This window comes from the organism of the source record quoted next, unplaced genomic scaffold (assembly GCF_019419815.1).
Source record: "Pyrus x bretschneideri cultivar Hongxiangsu unplaced genomic scaffold, Pyrus_bretschneideri_v1 Contig11, whole genome shotgun sequence".
Classification (NCBI taxonomy): domain Eukaryota; kingdom Viridiplantae; phylum Streptophyta; class Magnoliopsida; order Rosales; family Rosaceae; genus Pyrus; species Pyrus x bretschneideri.
The window spans coordinates 6227501-6250195 of NW_025999402.1; the positions used below are offsets into that span (position 1 = coordinate 6227501).

At 35.2% G+C, this 22695-nt stretch overlaps 3 protein-coding genes across 4 annotated transcripts in view; 2 read left to right on the plus strand and 1 right to left on the minus strand.

The window, feature by feature from the left end:
* LOC103930561 (lon protease homolog 1, mitochondrial) overlaps positions 1-6886 on the plus strand; it is a 7617-nt gene extending 731 nt beyond the window's left edge. The window contains exons 1-19 of the mRNA XM_009339907.3: positions 1-217; positions 534-599; positions 736-927; positions 1045-1110; positions 1384-1425; positions 1539-1661; positions 1811-1909; positions 2011-2076; positions 2174-2260; positions 2429-2468; positions 2896-3067; positions 3498-3622; positions 3833-3963; positions 4052-4156; positions 4309-4422; positions 4719-4988; positions 5169-5453; positions 5702-6220; positions 6367-6886. The exon at positions 1-217 is cut by the window's left edge and continues 731 nt beyond it. Coding sequence (XP_009338182.2) covers positions 1-217; positions 534-599; positions 736-927; positions 1045-1110; positions 1384-1425; positions 1539-1661; positions 1811-1909; positions 2011-2076; positions 2174-2260; positions 2429-2468; positions 2896-3067; positions 3498-3622; positions 3833-3963; positions 4052-4156; positions 4309-4422; positions 4719-4988; positions 5169-5453; positions 5702-6220; positions 6367-6552 — 2905 coding nt within the window. The 3' untranslated portion in view covers positions 6553-6886. The remainder of the gene's footprint in view (positions 218-533; positions 600-735; positions 928-1044; positions 1111-1383; positions 1426-1538; positions 1662-1810; positions 1910-2010; positions 2077-2173; positions 2261-2428; positions 2469-2895; positions 3068-3497; positions 3623-3832; positions 3964-4051; positions 4157-4308; positions 4423-4718; positions 4989-5168; positions 5454-5701; positions 6221-6366) is intronic.
* A 10186-nt stretch (positions 6887-17072) lies between these two features.
* LOC103930562 lies at positions 17073-19925 on the plus strand. Of its 2 annotated transcripts, none has more exons than XM_009339908.3 (6): positions 17073-17534; positions 18076-18294; positions 18384-18557; positions 18661-18767; positions 18859-19175; positions 19281-19925. In XM_009339908.3, the coding sequence occupies exons 1-6, from the start codon at positions 17334-17336 to the stop codon at positions 19892-19894; spliced, it is 1632 nt and encodes a 543-aa protein (XP_009338183.2). In that variant the 5' UTR covers positions 17073-17333; the 3' UTR covers positions 19895-19925. The 2 variants fall into 2 exon arrangements, with proteins under 2 accessions (XP_009338183.2, XP_048432358.1); XM_048576401.1 differs by having other exon boundaries at positions 19305-19925.
* A 364-nt stretch (positions 19926-20289) lies between these two features.
* Positions 20290-22606, minus strand: LOC103930563. The gene is made up of 3 exons (XM_009339910.3): positions 22431-22606; positions 21279-21626; positions 20290-21182 (listed from the first exon to the last, which is right to left on the minus strand). Exons 2-3 carry the CDS (start codon positions 21384-21386, stop codon positions 20643-20645), a joined length of 648 nt encoding a protein of 215 aa, XP_009338185.2. The 5' UTR covers positions 21387-21626; positions 22431-22606; the 3' UTR covers positions 20290-20642.
* Positions 22607-22695: the final 89 nt, after the last annotated feature.

Here is a 22695-nt window from a genome sequence, read left to right on the forward strand (position 1 = left end):
CCCCACCGAGCTCGCTTCGCCGTTTCTCCGAGTTATTGGCTCGCTCACCGGGTTGACTGGGCCCAATTCGGTTGGCCGAGCCTTTTTTTGCTCGGACGGGAAAGATGGGTCTGACCAGGTGGCGGAAATTGAGGTCAAGAAAGCTGAGGCGGAGGCCGAGTCGAAATCTTCATCGGCAATTGTGCCCACGAATCCTCGACCCGAAGATTACCTAACGGTTGGTTTGGATTTGCAGGCTTTTGGTTATGCTAAAGTAGTTTGATTGGATTATGGGAGATGAAGAAGTAGGAAAATGTTCAACTTACTGTTACTTGTGTTTTTCGCAACAGTTTATGTTGTTAAGGATGTTTTAGTTCTTGGGATGGTTTTGATTGAACACTTGTAGCATTTGCTTATGTAAGTGTTTTGCTTTGTTGAGTAGAAAGCCAGATATTTTGTGTGTTCTCTGAACCAACAGATAAATTGGATGATGGATTATTGAATTCTTCCCTATCTATCCTTTAACATTTTGTTTCCGATTACCTTTCGGGCAGGTTTTAGCGTTGCCATTGCCGCATCGACCGCTCTTTCCTGGGTTCTACATGCCAATTTATGTGAAGGTACGAGATTAGTTGATGCAGTGAAAATCGAGTTGGCATTTTGGTTGTTGGGTCGATTCTATAATTGATGCTACTGCAAGGTGTTATGCAGCAGTTGTCACTTACTGAACTAACTGATGTATTGCTTCTCGTGTAGGATCCTAAGCTGTTGGCAGCTTTACAAGAAAGCAAAAAACGGCAAGCTCCTTATGCTGGTGCCTTTCTTCTCAAGGATGAGCCTGGGACTGATCCTAGTGTGGTCTCAGGTTCTGAAACAGAAAAAAACATAACAGACTTGAAGGGGAAGGAGTTATTTAACCGTCTGCATGAAGTCGGTACTCTTGCCCAGGTATCTAATTTACTCCCAAGTTTCATATGCCCTTAATTCTGTGGTATATAACTAGGTATAAGGTAGAATTTCCTTCAGTTTATATGAATTTTTATACTTGTTGTCTTCATATTTCAGATTTCAAGCATTCAAGGAGACCACGTTGTTCTAATTGGTCATAGGCGACTTCGAATTACAGAGATGGTGAGGGAAAATAATCAGTAAGCATGAACTTTTGGTCATTGATTTTAGCAGCCATATTTAGCACCTATTTTTTGGCTCATCACCTCATATATGTCTAGTGGTTCATGTACACATTTCGTTGAACTGGTTATAACATTTGATTATATTGAAACTTTTCAGTGTTTAAGTACTTACCCGTAGATTTTGCAATTGCAAACACACACACACACACACATTTATCATACAACTTAGCATGTAATAGTTAAACTAAGCAAACGTATTGCTTGTCTGCAGGTTGAGGAGGATCCTCTGACTGTAAAAGTTGACCATCTCAAGGTCCACATTTGTCTTAGTTTTTAACAAGTCAATTGTTAATTTTTGGAGGTTTCACATGTAAAGTAGATTGTTATCTTTCCCTTTTTCTTGTGGGTTTATACTTTGCATTTCAGGACAAACCTTATAACAAGGATGATGATGTCATAAAGGCAACGTCATTTGAGGTTATATCGACTTTAAGGGACGTTCTGAAGACTAGTTCCCTATGGAGGGATCATGTTCAAACATACAATCAGGTTGAGTTTCTCATAATATTTGAATTTTATGGTATCTTTCTTTCTGAATGCCTAAGTACTTCAAAACAAATTTCTTTGCTTGCAACATATGTCAAATCTTTTTTTTCCTCACATTTTGGTTTTCCCTCTTTTTATCTTTATTTGTGCAGCATATAGGTGATTTTAATTTTCCAAGGTTAGCAGATTTTGGAGCTGCTATATCTGGTGCAAACAAGTTGCAATGTCAGGAAGTGCTTGAAGAGCTAGATGTAAGTATCGGTTAATTGATTTGTAACTGGGATGATTGATAGACTATATATTCAATTTTATCATATCAAGATTGGTTTCTAACTAAGCAATTTTTGCTCAGGTTTATAAACGTTTAAAGCTCACACTGGAACTAGTGAAGAAAGAGATAGAAATCAGCAAGATTCAGGTATGTATTGCCAATATCCCCTTGTTTAGTACTTGGCATATATTTCTCTATTAAAGTTTGATTTTCGTTTGCTAATTCCTTTTTCGTCATACTAAAGGAATCTATTGCAAAAGCAATTGAAGAGAAGATAAGTGGTGAGCAGCGCCGCTACTTGTTGAATGAGCAGCTTAAAGCCATAAAGAAGGTAATTTTCTCCACTCTCCACCATCATCAGACATTTGTGATGTCATACACCCTCATTGGATGTGAATGAGGATTTCTCAGTTAGCTGTTTTCTTTTATGAGGGGTTTTGTATCAATTCCTTTATTGCATTCTAGGGGGTTATTTGAACTTACTCGGCATATGATGCAGGAACTGGGATTGGAGGCAGATGACAAAACAGCACTTTCTGGTTAGTTTTATATTATTAAGCTAACCCTTTTGCAAACCTTGATATTGTGTGTGTGTGTGTGTGTGTTGTTTTCCCTCCCTAAGTAAAAGGCTGTTACATTACCATGAATCTAATCAAATATGAATATATGTTTGGTCCCCTTTATATCGTAATAGATGTTTAGTAAGACAAAATGATGTTGATGTATTGCATTTTGGGATCACATAATGCATATCATCAAGGACATGCTTTGTATAACATTAAGTTTCGTGACCATCTTGCAAATTTGTGTGTATCATGGTCTCTGTTGGTGCTTTCTCACATCAGTTTTAATATGAGTATGACTCAAGCATGTATGTAGATAACATTGATAATCTATTTATAAAATATTGATTGTTCATATTCATAAAGGTAACGGTTGCATCATTTTTGTGATCTTGTGATGCAGCAAAGTTCAGGGAGAGACTTGAACCAAACAGGGAAAAATGCCCACCTCATGTGTTGCAAGTTATAGAAGAAGAGCTCACAAAACTGCAGCTGTTGGAGGCCAGTTCAAGTGAATTTAATGTGACGCGTAATTACCTAGATTGGTTGACTTCCATTCCCTGGGGAAATTACAGGTTTGCACTACTCAATTTAGTTAATCAAATAGCGAAGGATATTTGACATTCCAATATTTTTTGTCATATGTGTGCTCAGATGCTGAAAGATATAAATAATCTGTGTGGAATCTTTGAACTATATTATGGGCACTTTATTGTTAATTTAACATCATGCCATACTTGGATATGAATATTTGTAATGAGTATTCGTTTATTTAAATCTAAATGAGATAATGGAGACTAGCATGAGAAGCTTTAAAAAAAAAAACTATAAAAGATATATTTTTGGTAGGTATATAAGAGATATTATTTAAGTTACTATCTTATTCTTATTATCTTGTGGTAAAAACTATTTTGTTATTTAATTGAAGCAATGCTTCATTGTATTTTAAACGTTCTAGCAGATCTCCAAATGTTATAACTTCTCTTATCTAAATCCCAAATGCAGTGATGAGAACTTTGATGTTCTTCGGGCGCAAAAGATTCTTGATGAAGATCACTATGGATTAAGTGATGTAAAGGAAAGGATATTGGAATTTATTGCCGTTGGGAAACTCAGAGGAATGTCACAAGGTTGGTATAGTTTTTATCTTTTACTATTGTCTAACTTGATTTAGGAGCATCGCATCATTGCGTTTTTTTTTTTTTTTTTACCTTGTTTTTTGGACACTGTTCTTAACTCTTATTTTGTATTTATTTATGAGGTGGTAACAAATGCCACAAGTCTGTGCTAGTTTTGATGATTGCAGTGTGGATTATTGATATTCTTCTTATTTATCACAGGGAAAATCATTTGTCTCTCTGGTCCACCTGGAGTGGGCAAAACCAGCATTGGTCGTTCAATTGCACGTGCCTTGAACCGTAATTTTTACCGATTCTCTGTGGGAGGGTTATCTGATGTTGCTGAAATTAAGGTATTTAGCAAGCTTGTCCTCTATAATATTGGTAACAGCTATACATCATGAGCTATTTCTTATACACCAATTTTTAAATTACATCCAGGGGCATCGTCGAACCTACATTGGTGCTATGCCAGGAAAGATGGTACAATGCCTTAAAAATGTGGGAACAGCTAACCCTTTAGTTCTGATTGATGAGATTGACAAGGTATATCTGGTTGGCTTAGAGATGTCATATTGTTGGTCTCCTTTGTATTTTAGAGTGAGCAATAATATTGGAAATGATTATTTACAAAATCAGAAGTGCTTTGCGTTCGCCATAAGTTCATGGTTATTTAACTATGCCTTGTTTTGTGGCAGTTGGGAAGGGGACATGCTGGTGATCCAGCAAGTGCTTTGTTGGAGCTTCTTGATCCAGAGCAAAATGCTAATTTTCTTGACCATTATCTTGACGTTCCAATTGACCTGTCAAAGGTTAGTTTTTTTATTTTAAGGCATTTGATGTCCTACTTTTACTGGTAGCATAATTTCATTTCTAAGCAATCTGATGTACTGGTGTGAGGGTTAAACTAGTATAATTAAAATCTTTAGAATATGTAATGAAAGGGAATGCTTTAGATGTCCTACTTTGTAACTCCATTTACTTAAATCTTTATAATTTAAGTTGCGGGCCTTGCAGCATGGATGAAATAAAATAAGGGTTACATATAGTTTCTTTTTGTTCATTTTGTTCTTTTAACTTTATCGTGCTTTTGGAAATTTTGTTGCAGGTTCTGTTTGTTTGTACAGCAAATGTTGTGGAGAATATACCCAATCCTCTCTTGGATAGAATGGAGGTCATTTCCATAGCTGGGTATATTACTGATGAAAAAATGCACATTGCTAGAGACTATTTGGAGAAGACCACACGTGAAGCATGTGGCATCGAACCTCAACAGGTTGAAGTGACCAATGCAGCTCTTCTTGCTCTTATAGAAAATTATTGCCGAGAAGCAGGAGTTAGGAATCTCCAAAAGCACATAGAAAAGATCTATCGCAAGGTTTGTCGCCAAAATATATATATGGATCATTACCACGAACTTGAAGTTTTTCAATATGACGAACCATAAAGCTCTATCCACTTGGTTTAAAGTTTAGGTCTGTAGAGCTACAGCTACTGCTTCGAAATGTGCAACAAATTTGTGACCTTATTACTTTAACCTATTTTTATGGCCTGGCAGATAGCTCTGCAACTTGTTAGACAAGGAGCATCAGACGAACCTGCGGTTGCTGACCAAATACAGTCTCCCACTAGTCAGATTGATCTCCCAGTTGAACCTGCAGTTCTTGAAGCCCAGGTCGTAGAGACCGATGAAGCAAAAGTAGAAGATATTCATAAAGTAGATCAAAACGTAGTTGCTAGCGAGGACCAGACTGCAACTGAATCATTAGAGAAGGATCTCCCAGCCGAACCTGTAGTTGGTGAAGTTGAGGTTCCAGAGATTGACGAACCTATGGATTCCAAGGTATGTGATAACATGTAAAGTTACTTGGTATTGGTTACTTTCGCAATCTGTATTGAGTAATGTGGCAACTTGAGTGGAATCTTAAGAATTATTCTATTGTGAACCTCCAACCTATCGCGTTTAAGAAGGTTATAATTTTAAAGAAGCTTGTTAAACTGCCTCTCAATATAATCCTGTTTCATCTGTTTCTGCCATCCGAAAATGTGTTCACCAACTGAAGGATTTAATGGTTGTACTTGTCTTTACAGGATACAGAAGAGACGGAGAAAATTCAGGAGAGTAAAGAAGCAAAAGCAGTTGAAAAAATCTTGGTTGACGAACCAAACTTGTCTGATTTTGTTGGCAAACCTGTGTTCCATGCTGAACGCCTCTATGATCAGACTCCGGTTGGAGTTGTGATGGGTCTCGCTTGGACTGCCATGGGTGGTTCCACCTTGTATATAGAGACCACTCAGGTTGAGGAAGCAGAGGGAAAAGGAGGTCTTCATGTAACCGGTCAACTTGGAGAAGTTATGAAAGAAAGTACCCAAATTGCTCATACTGTTGCCAGAGCGATATTGCTCGATAAAGATCCAGGCAATGCCTTCTTTGCCGATTCCAAGCTTCATCTACATGTTCCTGCTGGGGCCACACCAAAAGATGGACCTAGTGCTGGTTGCACCATGATAACATCCATGCTGTCCATAGCCATGAAGAAGCCTGTCAGGAAGGATTTAGCAATGACCGGTGAAGTAACACTAACTGGGAAGATCCTTCCAATCGGCGGGGTATGTTAAGCCATCAGACATTCATTAAGATTTTAAGATACATTAAACTCCATTTAGGAAAAGTTTCAAATTTTTTGTGATATGCTTTCGAGTACATTACGGTGCATCTCAAACTCATTGAAACCTCGTGTTTGCATGCACTTTAGGTTAAGGAGAAAACTATAGCAGCAAGGAGGGGTGGAGTGAAGACCATCATATTTCCGGCAGCCAACAAGAGGGATTTCGATGAGCTTGCCCCTAATGTAAAAGAAGGTCTTGACGTTCACTTTGTAGAGGACTACAATCAGATATTCGATTTGGCTTTCGGTGATGACCAGAACAAGGAAAAATAAGCCATTTCCCCCATTGATTCTCAAGCTAGAACTTCATTTGTCATACACTTGCCGGCCGGCCGTCTTTGCTGTCACCTCCCGTTCCAGGCCATCACCAAAACCCTCAATTAGAGCAGAGAGAAATCAATTGGATGGCTTCAAGGCACAAGTTTTATTATTTTTAGTTAAATTAATTCACTTATATATTTGTCTACTATTCTTGTAAAATTGAAGCATCCAATTGTCCCATTTTGTAACAAGCAATAACTTTTGAGCAGAAAATTGACAATCTATGGAACGAAAGAGATGGAAGGTTTTTTTAATTACTTAATAAATCTGGAAGTTAGCATTTTTATTTTTATTTTTATTTTTATATATTTCAATTTACTCCTTTAGGGGGGCGGCGCTGCTGGATAGGGAGGAATCAAAAGTCAAAAACAGTTGGAGATGGGTGCAATGTTCAATCTCATTAGCGTATATAATTATATATGCTGAGATTATAAAGTGATCATTAGGAGTGTCAGTGGGTCATAAAATGCTCGAGTGCTCCATGACAAGGCCCTTTTTCTTCTTAGGGATCTTGGTTTTTGTTGTCATTGACACGTGGAGTCAAAGCGAAGTGACTTTTTTTGCGTAATAACTTATATGAACGGTTATTGTGTGGCGTTCCAGTTCAATAATACATTAATTTATAAAAGCTTCAAGTCAATGCATTATTGAACAGTAATGTCACTTGGCGATGAATGAGTCTCATGTAAGTTCTATGTTTAAAGAGACTAGCATGCTCGAACGGCACAAACTCATGATTGGTTTCAAAAACCATTACTTTGGTGTCCTTGTTTTATGCACATCATTTTTCAGAAAAACTTACATGCACTCTTAAACCTCACCGATACATGATTGACACCAACTTTTTTCATGGTATCAGAGTATCTTATCTTATGTGTGAAACTCAATAATCATACGTATTCTCTATTATCCGATTTGTGTTGCTCATGTGTTAAGCTTGAAATCCAACTTTTTTCGTAGTATTAAAACATATTATTCCACGTGTAAAGTCTAACTTATTTATAAACCATTAAAAGTTCATTCTTCCGTCAATATGCCTCCATCTCTTTTCTTTGTAGGTCTGCCTCATTGGACAGTTAGAAAGTGGGTCGGTGTAGCTTCTTTGAGTACCATCAACTGTTATTGAGAAAAAGAAAATAAAGCTCTTTCCTTGCTGGTGAGTGTGACATTTGAGATTAGACAACTCCTTCATCTGCAATCCTTTGTCACAATAAGAGATACTATTTTTTTTTTCCCTTGCTGTGGTGGCTCTCTCTCTCTCTCTCTCTCTCCCAAAAGGCCAATCAAAACCCAGCATGAAAGATTTGAGCTTTGCCAATATCTTTAGAAGTGAGTTTCATATTTGGATTGGCTGCATGCTATTTGCATGACTTTATCAATCCGACCTAAACAACTTGTATGAGAATATAGATTTTCAAACACATCTAACATGTTACATTGTCAAATTATAAATTTAAATTTTAAAATCTTATTTAGTTATATGTTTTGAACTATGAGTAAATGTATTTTTTAAAGATGACAATAAAAGTATGGAAACAGATCAACAACAAAAGACCCAATTTAAGAGGATCCTATAATTTTTCATTCTCCCTTATATTACATATGCACATATTTCCTAATAAAAAGTTTCCAGTTAACATATGACTATGGGTTGCATGGCGTACAATATATTAGCTTTGCATTTTCCCTACAAATTAAACAATAATATTTAACTTGTGTATTATTTTCTCCCATAAGCACAAATCGTCTTCTCCTACCTCTCCCATCTTTGCTCCTTTTATTTCACCGATTTACCCTAAATCATAATTTGAAGAAAAAACTGAATTAGTTAAAATTTTGATTGTTAGTTGAATGTGGCATGAATACAATGTCCAAAAAAAAAAAAAAAAATCTTGGAATCCTATCTTAAGGAGAGCCTATTTTTTATAAAAGTTGTACAGAGTCCTCAAATGTCAAATATGATCCTAATACTTTTTACAACTTAACATGACAAACCATACGATAACACAACATTATTTGACTATTTAACTTGTAAATGATTGAAAGCGAATTTTCTTGTGCTTAGAGATGAGATTTCTCACGTCCACTAAAGTGATTACATTGATTAGTATCTTTGACGATGGTTTGACACTTTACAATAGATTGCAAAAGAAACAAAACTTAATTACAATCGTGATATGATGAAGATTACATCTCCTTTGATGTCATGTCATCAGGCGTGCCTACATATATATGTATGTATCTATCTATATATCAGCTGAGCTTACAGAGATGATCAGAAAGTAATGCGGATAAGACCTTTTCTGGATGATTAACCATCTTAAATCATTACCAATAATAAAAAAAAATATATATATATATATGTATATATCTATCTATCTATCTATCAGCTAAGCTTGCAGATGATCAGAAAGTAATGCGGACAAGACCTTTTAACTGCATGATTAACCATCTTAAATCATTACCAATAATAAATAAAAAAACCAAAGTTCAAATAACCTACTTGGGAAACCCTAGTGATTAACCTGCTTGGGAAACCCTAATGATTAACCAAATTAATTGGGACCCTCAGACCATCTAGTTGGGTTAAAAGTCAAATTTTTTAACCCGAAAAATTTAGCTTTTAGCTCAAAAATAGTTTTTCTACTCCAACCATTCTATCCTAAAATTTTAACTCGGGATTATTAAAGAATGAATTTAGGCTATTTTTTTTGTTAAATTAATTTTTTTTTAAATAAATATGTAGACTATCGTAAATTAATTTTATGAACATTTTAATCTAAAAAAATTTAAATTCTGATAAATATTGGGTAGAGTCCACCCCGATTTCTGGGCTAAATGTCGGGGGGAATTTGGCATTGGTTTAACATTTAGCATTTATCTCAAAATTTCTCCTTGGGTTGGAGTGCGTTTGGGGGGAAATTTTGGGGAGTAATTTGGCTTTTAGCCCACCATTAGAGTTGGTCTCATGAGTGCATCCAAAAACTGATAAAGTTGCAGCCTGCAAGAAAGGAAGAAAATCTCTAAATTTGAAGGACCCCATCAAGATTTCATGCGTGAACCTTCGAGATTAAGTAGTAGCATGCGAAGACTCAAGGGAGAAGAGAAAAAAGAGGGCCCACACTAGGTCATATTTCCACCAGGAAAATCAAAGGGAATGTTTGGTTTTTCAAGTCACAGAAATAATGGGACCCCAGAAAATCAGTTGATGGATCTATGAAAACCATCAATGAAACTTGTGCTTGCTCTTATTTTTTCAAATTTTTTTTCGAAAAAAAGAAAAGAAAAAAGAAGAGTAGGAGGAGATCTAAGATTCAATCATGTGCGTTATGATCAATCAAAAGTGGTGGAAATTTTTGCAGAATATAAAGAGAGCCTGTGACATTCAAGCAAAGTGACTTCATCCTTTAGCCTTTTGCTTTATATGCCAAATAGTAGGCGCCTGACTACCATTATCCACTCTAAAACTTTTGTAGCAGCCAACCACTGATCCAAGCTTTGCACGTGTTCTTTAAACAATATAATCCATATCACATACATCCACATCATTCCCACATCATGCACATCTTGCAAGTACTGCTATATTATTTGCGGTTTGTCTTTACGTTTTCGTGAAGAAATCTGTTATTGATACTCTAAAAAAATTATTGTGCACTTTTACATCTCATTTTGATTTTTTTTTTTTTTTTAATTCTTCTCTGTCTGCTTTGATCACAATTTTTGGGAAATGCTATTTTTGAACGAGATTTGTAATTTAGGTGTGGTTAAGAGTTGTCACCGTTATATGCAAGGTCAAGTTTCAGTACCCTGTTCTCCCAATATCGCTTGTAAGAAAATCAAAGATGACTTTTATGGAGTGTAGCTCTCATATGAATGGGGAAACCTTTATTAACCCATAATTCCCGTCCATGGCTGCAAATTTCATTCTTTGCTTTCCCCATTAATAGTCATGGCTTGACTATAAATCAGTCTTAGAATCTTTACATAACATCCCACTACTGCTCTTATATGCACACAATGATGTCTTTTAGCTACATCTCAGTCTCACCCACTAATCAAAGTCAACTTAGCCTTAGGTTGCTTCCAATCATACCAATAAGCACTTCATCGCATTACATCTAGGTGTATGTTATTTTTCTTTTCTATATGACAGACGTTCTCTTCGATCCTTGCAAAGCGGTGAGTTTTGTCGTTTTAGGTTGCTCTTTACTCTTTAATTAAGAACGTACCTTCTTCAAGTATTTTAGCCTTGCATTATTCCAATAGAGAAATGTTAATAACAAACCCTTATTTACATTATAACTTACAAGGGTATGTACCAAATGATTTTGTAATCTTAATAGGTTTTTTTATTCTTTTTCGTTTGAACAAGGTACGATATTCATTGAGATTGAAAACAATAAGTAGAAGATGATATTAGGGTTTTCAGTTTTTGTATTCTTTAACCTCAATGATTTTTCACCAATTTTTAAACCATTATACATACATTTTCGTCTCAATTAATATTTAGACATGAATAATACTTGGCTACTCAAAGAATGAGTAGAAGTTCCTACTCAAAACTATTCGTTGCCAAATCATAGAACTTCGTCAATTAACCTATAAGGTCGTTTAGACATCGAACTGTATAAAGAAAATGAACGGAATTGGTAAAAGCATTACGAACTGTCTATGTATCTGCTACAATAAATTGACTAAACGACTTTAGTTTTAATTCATTTTTTGTAAAGATGATCTTCAAAGTAATTCATAATATGAATGATTCTGATCATAAGTATAAAATTCTGTGGTTCGAACATGAAAAATTTTGAGTTGAAATTTCTACTCATCTTTGAATAGTCAAACATTATTCTTTAAATACATAACACTCGCATTCTGAATTGCCACCACATCCACTTGGAACATGTCCAATACCATGTTCATATATCTATTATTTTTTCCTAATTAGGCAGGTGAGCTATCATATGGGATCATCCCATCGACTTAATAACTACAGATGTATCAATCTCCAAAAGTTTTGATTACAAAAGCAATTCCCTTAATTAAGTAGTGATGATGATAAAAACAACCGAGAACGTCAACGTCACTCATCTCTCATCACTCATCAAATGGTCTTTTTTTGTCAATTTGCTATTTTGTTGGTGCCACGAAATAAGTAAATATTGTATTCTACCTGATAAACACGTGGGTTTATTAATTAAAATTCTATAATGACGTGGGGCAAGAGCTAATCATCTCTAGCAATTCTGGTTAATAATACTCATGTGTTAATCACCAACTAATTAAGAGTTCGTTTGGATGTGCTTTTAAAATGACTGAAAGTGTTTTTGGTGAAAATATTTTTGGAACCAATCCTAGTAAAAATGTAAGTAAATTCTAGAAAAATGCTTAAAGTGCTTCCTGGAAGAAGCACATAATAGGTGCTTCTTGCAGAAAACACTTTAAGTACTTTTGGAACCCAAAAACATTTCATCTAAAAACGTTTTCAGTTATTTTAAAAGCACATCCAAATGAGGTTTAAGAAATCATTAACCTCTTATGCCCACGTCTTGTATGTGCTACATATTGGAGCATTAGTTAGAACTTTTCTAATGGTGTAGGCAAACAAAATAAACAAAATTGTACTTTAATGATTAACATGGTAAGTTATATTTACTCAATTACCTCATAAAAAAAGTGTGTACTCTGATGAAACAGGCAAACCAAGTAGGCACTTGTTTGACCACTCCATCTTAACTTGATTTTCCTTGCATGGCAAGTCAAAACACCTTTGCCTACCCCCATTGGAGGCTGCTAATTGTATATATAATTATATTTACACTTGCATCAAATCTCAACGACCTGCCCTTCACTAATCACATTTCACAATTCTTCCAGAAACCATCAATATTTTAAAGTGCAGATGCTTAAGTAACAACACAAATTCAATGAATAATATGATTAACATTCACATACAAAAATAAAATAAATTTTTGAAAACTTTACAGTCACTTTTCAACTACACAAATACAATGGATAATGTTGTAATACAAAAATAAACAAAACATAAAATTTTAGGGTTTGGATTGGACAAACCCAACTGACATGAACGTTGGATAAGCAGAGTAGAAATTTAATAATTTCAGGTGTTCTAACACTATGTTTGGATGAGGAAAATAAACATGGAATTTTGGTAAAAATCAAAATTTATAAATTGACAAGCACCAATTCTCTTGTTTGGATTCATAAACATAGAAATTTAGAAATTCCACATGGAAAAAAAACTTGGAATTTGGAACCTCCAAATCCCAAGTTCAAATTCCATGTAAATAGATGTCATTTCTCAATTTCTATGATTGAGAGTTTAAAAATAACAAATTCCGTATTCAATTTCATTGTTCTCTTAGGTTAACTAAACAAGAAAATTTACAAATTTTAGAAAATAAAATCTCGTCATTTCAATTTCCGTCATTTTTAAATTCCTTAGTAATCTTAAATTTCTTTACCCAAACATAGTCTAAGTGTCTGTGACCGGAGAAATCCTGTGGGAAGTTAAACATGGTCTTAAAAAAAATCCAAATCAAACATTTTGTTTAAATTGCTGCCAACTATAAGAGTCCCAAGGATGATTAATATTTTTTTCATTTTCTCCATGTGTACCTAAGTTTCTTATATTGAATTCTTTTTTTTGCCTAGATACGTTATTGGTTGACTTTAATGGAGTAGAACAATGTACAGATATTTTTGCAGAGCAAATTCCTGCAAGAGGAAATGTTGGTTAAAAAAAACTATTTTATATAAGAGATAACTACATTTCATACCACTTAGATTTTGGATGATTTTTAATTGAGTCAAGTAGTTTCAAGTTTCTCATATTGCATCATACGACTTTGAAATCGTATGAGTAATATGATTGTCTAGTCTTTCATTAAATTGATGACATGACAAGTGTAAGACCTTACATATATATTATATAAAACATTCATCATAAAGCTTCAACTTCTCCTAAATCGATGTTTGTGTTATAGAAGGACAACCGATCACCATCAATTTAACATTACGTTCAAACAGACATAATATGTAAATTAATACTTTAAAGTACAATGTGAGAATATTATTGAAACCTCACAACTTATTTTGAAGTACAATGTGTAGAACAATGTACAAATATTGTTTACCCAAACATAGTCTAAGTGTCTGTGACCGGAGAAATCCTGTGGGAAGTTAAACATGGTCTTAAAAAAAATCCAAATCAAACATATTGTTTAAATTGCTGCCAACTATAAGAGTCCCAAGGATGATTAATATTTTTTTCATTTTCTCCATGTGTACCTAAGTTTCTTATATTGAATTCTTTTTGTTGCCTAGATACGTTATTGGTTGACTTTAATGGAGTAGAACAATGTACAGATATTTTTGCAGAGCAAATTCCTGCAAGAGGAAATGTTGGTTAAAAAAAAACTATTTTATATAAGAGATAACTACATTTCATACCACTTAGATTTTGGATGATTTTTAATTGAGTCAAGTAGTTTCAAGTTTCTCATATTGCATCATACGACTTTGAAATCGTATGACTAATATGATTGTCTAGTCTTTCATTAAATTGATGACATGACAAGTGTAAGACCTTACATATATATTATATAAAACATTCATCATAAAGCTTCAACTTCTCCTAAATCGATGTTTGTGTTATAGAAGGACAACCGATCACCATCAATTTAACATTACGTTCAAACAGACATAATATGTAAATTAATACTTTAAAGTACAATGTGAGAATATTATTGAAACCTCACAACTTATTTTGAAGTACAATGTGTAGAACAATGTACAAATATTGTTTACCCAAACATAGTCTAAGTGTCTGTGACCGGAGAAATCCTGTGGGAAGTTAAACATGGTCTTAAAAAAAATCCAAATCAAACATATTGTTTAAATTGCTGCCAACTATAAGAGTCCCAAGGATGATTAATATTTTTTTCATTTTCTCCATGTGTACCTAAGTTTCTTATATTGAATTCTTTTTGTTGCCTAGATACGTTATTGGTTGACTTTAATGGAGTAGAACAATGTACAGATATTTTTGCAGAGCAAATTCCTGCAAGAGGAAATGTTGGTTAAAAAAAAACTATTTTATATAAGAGATAACTACATTTCATACCACTTAGATTTTGGATGATTTTTAATTGAGTCAAGTAGTTTCAAGTTTCTCATATTGCATCATACGACTTTGAAATCGTATGACTAATATGATTGTCTAGTCTTTCATTAAATTGATGACATGACAAGTGTAAGACCTTACATATATATTATATAAAACATTCATCATAAAGCTTCAACTTCTCCTAAATCGATGTTTGTGTTATAGAAGGACAACCGATCACCATCAATTTAACATTACGTTCAAACAGACATAATATGTAAATTAATACTTTAAAGTACAATGTGAGAATATTATTGAAACCTCACAACTTATTTTGAAGGATCTAAAAATAGTGTAAAATAGCCATCATGCACCATTGTCTCCCAACAAAATTTAAGTAGAGAGGAGTACATCATGATTTTTTACGGAATTAATAATGATTCACTTTTTATAATCATTTTCTAACTAATTTGATTTTCCATAAAAATACATTGAATAAAGCCTATTGATAAAAGGAAACACAACTCATAGACTTAAAACTATATAAAAACTAGAATAACAATAAGTCCCTACTTTTCATTAGTAACATTGTATAACGAAAAGTAAACTTAAAACATGATTGCTTAATAGAATCCAGGACATTTTTTTTCTCTTTGTTTTTGTTCATAAAACTGTAATTTTGATTTTCTTACATTTTCGATATTCTACTCCAAACAAGTTTAAATAACGGAATGAAATTCAAATTGAAAATAAACAAAAGTATTACAAAAATATAGAGGATGAATGAAATTTGAATTGACAATGAAGGAAAGGAATGGCAACAAAGAACAATAAAAGTGGGCGAGTAAGTTAATTAAAATGAAGGAATGAAAAGTTGTTTCTGAAACATGTTTTATGAGAATGACTATCACAGAATGTTTGGTACATATATCCAAATATTTAATACGGCATACATGTTTTTAATTTTCTCCAATGTCTCAATTTCTTCTTAACATCCATACTGTTTTTTAAGCTACATATAGGATCTTACACTTATTTTTACACACAAATTTATGTTTAATTATCACTCGTTTATATACGTTTGTTGTGGACAGCTCATGTAAAAGTTATTGACAATCATAATGTTGTTACCAACTGATCATGTAAAATATATCAACAGGAGTTCATGAAATTCATGATGAATTTTGTAGGGTTTTAAGAACATCTCCTTTTTTTTTTAATCACTTTATTATTCCTAATGTTAGTTTTCCATAAAAAGTTTTGTTCTCGAACAAAAGTTTTCCATAAAAAGTAGGATAAAGAAAAGTAATAATAATAATGAAAAAACAAACACCACCATAATCCATTTGTCACTACTCCCACCTCTCAATACTTGAATAGTATAAGCCCCTATTTTTTATTACTAACACAAAATAATTTTAGAAATAAGGCAAAAAAATAAATAAAATTTTAACCATATTTAACTCACAATTTTTTTTCACAATCCAACCACCCAATTGAACAAGATTTAGAATTTGGTAAAAATCAAAAGGTAGTGCTACTCACACACCATTTTTACTTCCTACACACTCTTGTTAATGTTTGTCCCATCTTCTTCAATTTATTTAATTCAACTAACAAAAATTAATATCAAGTGTGAGAGCTAAAAATGAGTTATAGACAGCACCATCCAAATCAAAACTCACCTTCAAGAAACAAGACCATAAACAACTAAACAAGTGAAAAAACGAATCGAGAGAGAACAATAAAAAAAATAAAAAAAAAATAAAAAAAACTAACGAAAAGTCTAAAAAAACTTTAGTTTTAATGAAAAATGACAAATAAAGGTGTAGTGAATAATACCATGAAAAAGTAAAAAAACGGTTTTTCATTAAAAGTAAACATTACCGAAAGTGTTTCGTTAAAACTCCTTAAAAAAAATTGATAACCCTAATATTTTAAGGTAAAATAAGAACCCTGATTTTGTAATTTGTGGGGCCGAGTAGCAGAATAAGGAAATCCAGAGAATCCTAGCCGAATCCCTTTTGTAAGGATCTTGAGATCCTACAATCATATTCGTTCATCATACATTATATGGTCAGAAATCATTGTAATTTTTTTTTATTTAAAATTGAATATAAACCGTACCTGACAAAACAAACCGCACGATATACGACAAACGGATGTGATTGGAGGATTTTGAGATCCTTACAAAGAGAATCCGGCCACACAAGGATCTTCTCTCTAAGAAAATCATTTTCAAGTGTCCACGTGTAAAATGATGAGGTCAGCAGTCCTCGTCAAAAGGAGTTCCTCTCCCATGTATACAGCTCAAAAATCAATCCCTTTATAAAGCCAAAGCCCCACAGGGGCTGGTTGGCTCTGCAAAATCCTACTCACACACGTTTGTTTGCTCTGTTTTTCTCCGTTTCCTCTGTTCACGCCGCTTCTCTCTCTCTCCCCTACTATCTCTCTCCCTCTCCTCCAACTTCCCACAGTCAACCTATTTATACTCCGATTTGGCACTCGAAACTGAATCGGCCCCAGTTGGATTTCTACTGGGTTTGGACTGATTTTTTCAGTTCTTCATCCGAAAAACCAGGAATAAAGAAATAATAAAGAAGAGATGGTTGTGGATTCTAATGGCGGTTTCGAGTGGAACAGTGATGGTGGTGAAGCTTCTGGTTCCGCTTCCGAGCAGTCTCAGAATTCGTCTCTGAATTCGAAGAATGCGAATCGTGTCACTGGTTTTGGCTCTTGGTGTGATCATATTTCAGAAGCTGCAAACAAGAGGCTCAGACAAACTCCAATGGATTCCAACGAAAAAGTATTTTACTGTTTTGTCTTGGTTTTTTCGTTTCGGTTTTTTTATTCAACGTGATGGATGCATCTTGAAACTTTACGTTTCATGTGTGTGTTTTAATTAATTTATATTGATTCATTTATTTTTGTGTTGTTTATGCGAGAAGTTTAGGTTTTGTTTTATTTGGGTTGATTCGGCGTTTGCATGGCGTTTTTAAGATTTTTACAATACTTTCTCTGTGGATTGGGATTTGAAAGAAAACCCATTGAAGCCAATATCGCTACGCTCACGTATCGTTCTTCCATTTTCCTTTTAAATGTTGCATCTTCTCAATTCTCAACCACATGAACAGAAAAAAAAAAAATTTCTCAACCACATGAACAGAAAAAAAAAAAAAAAACAGTAAAGTGTGATTGTTTCTTTTTCTATCATTTCGTTCCTTTTTAACACGATGGTTGTTTCTAAATTATTTTTATGTCTTTATATGTGAACAGTAGATACTTCCCATTTTCTGCAATGTTTTTTCATTTTTTTTTTTTTAATTTTTATTACTCATTTTTTGCAGGCTCAATTGGCTCAAACTCTTCTAAGTTTAAGTCCTCTTGGTTTGAACCTTGGGGTGACACCCCCTTTCATAGACTTAACAGAAGTGATTGCACCCAGAAAACTCAAGACTAAGCGTTCGCCGGAAGTTAAACCCAACGCTTTTCAGTTGATGACTGAGAAGGAAAAATTGAAGGCTTCTAACTTCAATGCATCATTTATCCGAATCGGTTTGTGGCAGGTTGGCAGTTTTTAAACAATCCATGACACACTTAATCTGAAGTTGCGAAAGTACAAATTTTGTTCGATTTTGATTATAATGTTGTGCAGAGAGTAGCTCACAATGAAGGTGACTTGGTGGTGAAATGTTACTACGCGAAGAGAAAATTGGTGTGGGAAATCTTGGATCAGGGTTTGAAGAGCAAGATTGAAGTGCAGTGGTCTGATATTTCGGCATTGAGAGCAGTTATCAAAGAAAATGAGCCCGGGATTCTGGAAATCGAGGTAACTCTTGTTTATCTTCGTGTTCATAAGTATTCATTGGACTAAGGGTTTAATTATGGTAATTTTGTTCCCAGCATCTTGTTAATATGGTGATGTTTTGCAGTTGAACCAGCCACCTACGTTCCACCGAGAATCAAATCCACAGCCGAGAAAGCATACCATGTGGAATGTGGCATCAGATTTCACCAATGGTCAAGCTCTTATTCACAGGTCCCTTATCTTTATTTTCTCTTCGCATTTCTCCTAAACCCTAATTTTTCAGCACTACCTGACGTAGTTTTTCGATATCTTCTGTTTTCAGGGGGCATTATGTTCAATTTCCCCCAGGTGCCCTTGACCAACACTATGAAAAGCTCATACAATGCGAAAGCCGGTTTTTAGAGATGAGCCAAAGACCTTTCCCGAGTCAAAAATCTCCATACTTTCAGTCAGACTTCCACAATGGTCTTGCAGAATTTTCTTTCAATTTTGATAGACACGGGGCAGAAATCCCCTCCAATCTGCAGTTCCCCTTTTCGCCATGCGTCCAGACACGTTATGATCATACTCAACAAGTTCAAACATACGAACAGCTCAAGCCAACTCTTAGGATCAAGGATTCAACTTCACCAATATCAGGTACTTTTATTGCTTCCTTCACAAGAAAAGCTTTTTTCAGGCCATCGACTCTTGAGAAGAGCAATACACTGATGTTGTTTCCCCAAATATCTTGTGATGATATAGTGATGGATTTTTCTTCGCCTTTAGATGAGGTGATCGGAAACCAAGCAGTTCAAAATCCACAAATGCCGGTTTACTGGGATCAAGGGATAACCCAAGCAATGACCAGTTTTGCTGATTTCTTAGGAAGAGAGCAACTTCCTGGATTGGTTTCTGTTGCACAAGCGAATTCAACTATTTCTTGTCAAAGCTTCAATGTATATAATCAAGGATTAGGAACCCCTAATCCCGACTCCCAATTGCTGAGTAATATCGAAAACCAGCTAATGATCGACTCACAAATTGAATTCAGCAATAAACAAGTCATGCCCCAGGCCAACTCACTCATTGCATTCCCAGAACAAATGAATTATGCATTTGCAGCTGATGTAAAGCACCCAGACTATGTACAAGAAGTGGTTGATAACCAAAACTTTGTTTCCGGCGCAAATGTTGACCTACTTCAGCCTCAGCCGGTTAGCTGGGTGTTGCCACTACCTCAGCCAGGCATCTGGGTGACTGCCAGGAACTCAAGGATACAAATGGCCAAGAACAACTCAGCATCTTCATCCTTCACTCAAAATTCAACAATGGAAGAATTTGCAACTTATAACGACTTGGCCAACCGCTGGAAATGATTCACAGAGACGAATGAAAAGAAAAATCTACCGGGATCTACCGGGGATGAGTGTATATTGCCTCAGCTTCATCCCCTGGTTAGGTCAGTATTAATTTTCTAGAGGGGGGATTAGATAGTCTTAATCCTCTGTTTGTTTGGTTTATTAGAGTTTAACTTTTCCTTTGTGGCTAACTTTTTCCAAAAGCTGCATTCTGGCTTCAGCATTGGCAGTGCTTTTTTGTCAAACAATGACGAGTCCAAGGTTGTTCTTGAAATTTCTTCAAGATTGAGTACACAAAATAGTCACTTCACGGAAAATCTCTCTGATTCCGACTCAAGGATTTTGTAATAACCTGCTTGATCCAATTTAATCTAAAGTATAAAAACTTCAATATCCAGCGATCATACAAGTTATTTTGAATCCAAGAAAAGTTGATATTTCAAAAGCCCTTTGTCAGCAGAGCACAAAGGGGTTCATCTTCTCAACGTACATAAACAAGAGGCATACTAAATAGATAAGTTCTGTTACACAAGACTGACGATATTTCTTTTCTGACAAAGCGATATTCTAAACTGATACTCTAATCCACGTGAAGAGGAATTAAAATGCAGATGCAACAAGACCGGCACAATGACCTAGTCAATCGCCCTAACCCATATCTAGAGAATCCGAATGTGCAATATACTCTTCCCTAACAGTAAGATTTTAACTAGAACAAAATCAACCAAAGAATTTCAAACAAGATTGGCCTGGGGAAGCAGTTAGCTCAAGTCTTCAGAACTTGTGACTCTTCAGGTACAGCAGCTGGAGGTTCATCAGACTTTGCTGCAACTTGATTTTCCTCTCCTTGTCCTTGTGCATTTATCTCACTGTATCTTCGCTTCTTTGGTGCTTTCTCCTTCTCATGTGAATTGCTTGCTGTTGCCGTTGCCTTCCCTTTCGTTTTTCCTTTCTCTTTTCCGTTCTCCTTGTCATTGCCACTGGCCTTGGCATTGGCACTGGTATCCGCATTAGCATTGACACTGGCAACGGCATTGTTGGCATCCGCCGGAGGAGGAAAGAGAGGCGGTTCGCGGCCGCTCAACCGGCAGAAAACCCTTTCAACCGTTCCGCTGATTTCATTCCCCAATCCATTGTTGTCTAAAATCAACTCCCAAACGGACTTGGAGGCCTTTTCGAGCACTTGGGTTTCAAGCTCCTGCCTTAATGCGTCAAAAAGCTCTCTTTTTGTCTGTTTTTCAGCCCCGGGAGTGTTGAGAACTTTGCTCTGCTCCGCCATTTTAATAGTCGTGTTCTTCAGCTCCTCCTGCAAATGCCCATTAACCATCACCGTTACAATTTCACAAACAAAAAACATACAATTTCAGCTCCAAAATTCCTAATTTTAGAGAGAGAGAATTACATTGGATTTAAGCTGATTGATGATCTTTAATCTGAGAGAATCAATGGTGCCATCGTTCATCAGAGACAACAATACGTCTTCTGGGGTTATCACCGGAGAAGAACCCATTCTTCAATTCTACTGAAAACTTACAATCGCGACCCCAATTCTTCAAAAGATGGAAGCCCTAATTCTCTGATTAGGATTCCGATTCCAATTCTGATCCCTCTCTGCGTGCGCTCGATCTTGTTCTGTGCAAGCCCTAACTGTAAACGACAGGTATTTGATACTATTTCTCGTTAATCCAAGACCCTTGCTTCATATGCCACTTTGTGGCATTGATCTTGAGAATTGGTATCCGGATTTCACCTGGAGAATGAGAACCTCATCAAAATGAATTTTAAATATTTTTAATTTTCTCCAATATCGTAGCACAACCATTTCACCAAACAATATTGCTTGGAACTAAGTTGAATGGTTAGAGATCATATATTACACATTCTTCCTATTCTTCCTTGTTTCATAATGAAGAATATATCAAAATGTCACACGCCAAAAGCACTCGCATTTATCAAATCAACACTTCCATGAACAACAATATGCCAACAAAATTGACTTGAAAAAACCCCGTTGTCATATGTTTCATTATTTTGCTGATATGTGCTCAAAATAAATGGTTAAATTGGCCCAATGTTACGCTTTTCATGTATAAATTGATAATGTTTGTGGCGGTGTCACTCTTGTTGTATATACCAGATAAGCAAACAAATCAACAAAAACCCAGAAAAGCAGCTCACAAATGTAATTATACGAATGCAAGAGGACTCGGCATCTTACTTGAACATATCAGACTCGTGTCTTTACGATACAAAAAATTCACTCTTTTTTCTTTACATACAACTCAGGCCAGGAAACCCTAAAACCCAACCCTAAATCGAACTGAATGAGATGTAAAACAAATTCGAACATATATAATTTTATAAATTCAGATTAAAAATAATCTATTTGTTTGGAGCAGATGAAATTGCAGTCCGCAGGCGAAATTTCTAATCGTTAAACTGGATTAGACAAAATCATGAAATTTTTTCTAAAGCCCAACCATATTAAATCACAAATTTGAAGCAGATTTTGACATGCAATAGGTCAACAAGGTAGGAATCGTTTCAGACTAACCTCGATGGCGGGCGTCGGAGGAATCGTCTGTTACTGTCGGAAAACTTGAATCCGAACCCAGCTCCTGGGTTGGTTATAGGGAGATGCTGTTGATGTGAAATTCAAAGGAGAGGAGTTTCAACTTGAAAGATCGTGGCTGCTTGGTGAGGAGATGAGGAGAAGACGCGCAAGATTTTCCAATTGGAAGCCAAGACGACGACCAGGCCCCACAGGCAGGAAGAAATCAGGAGGAAAGACGAGTGCTGGGCATTTTTGTCGGTGTAGA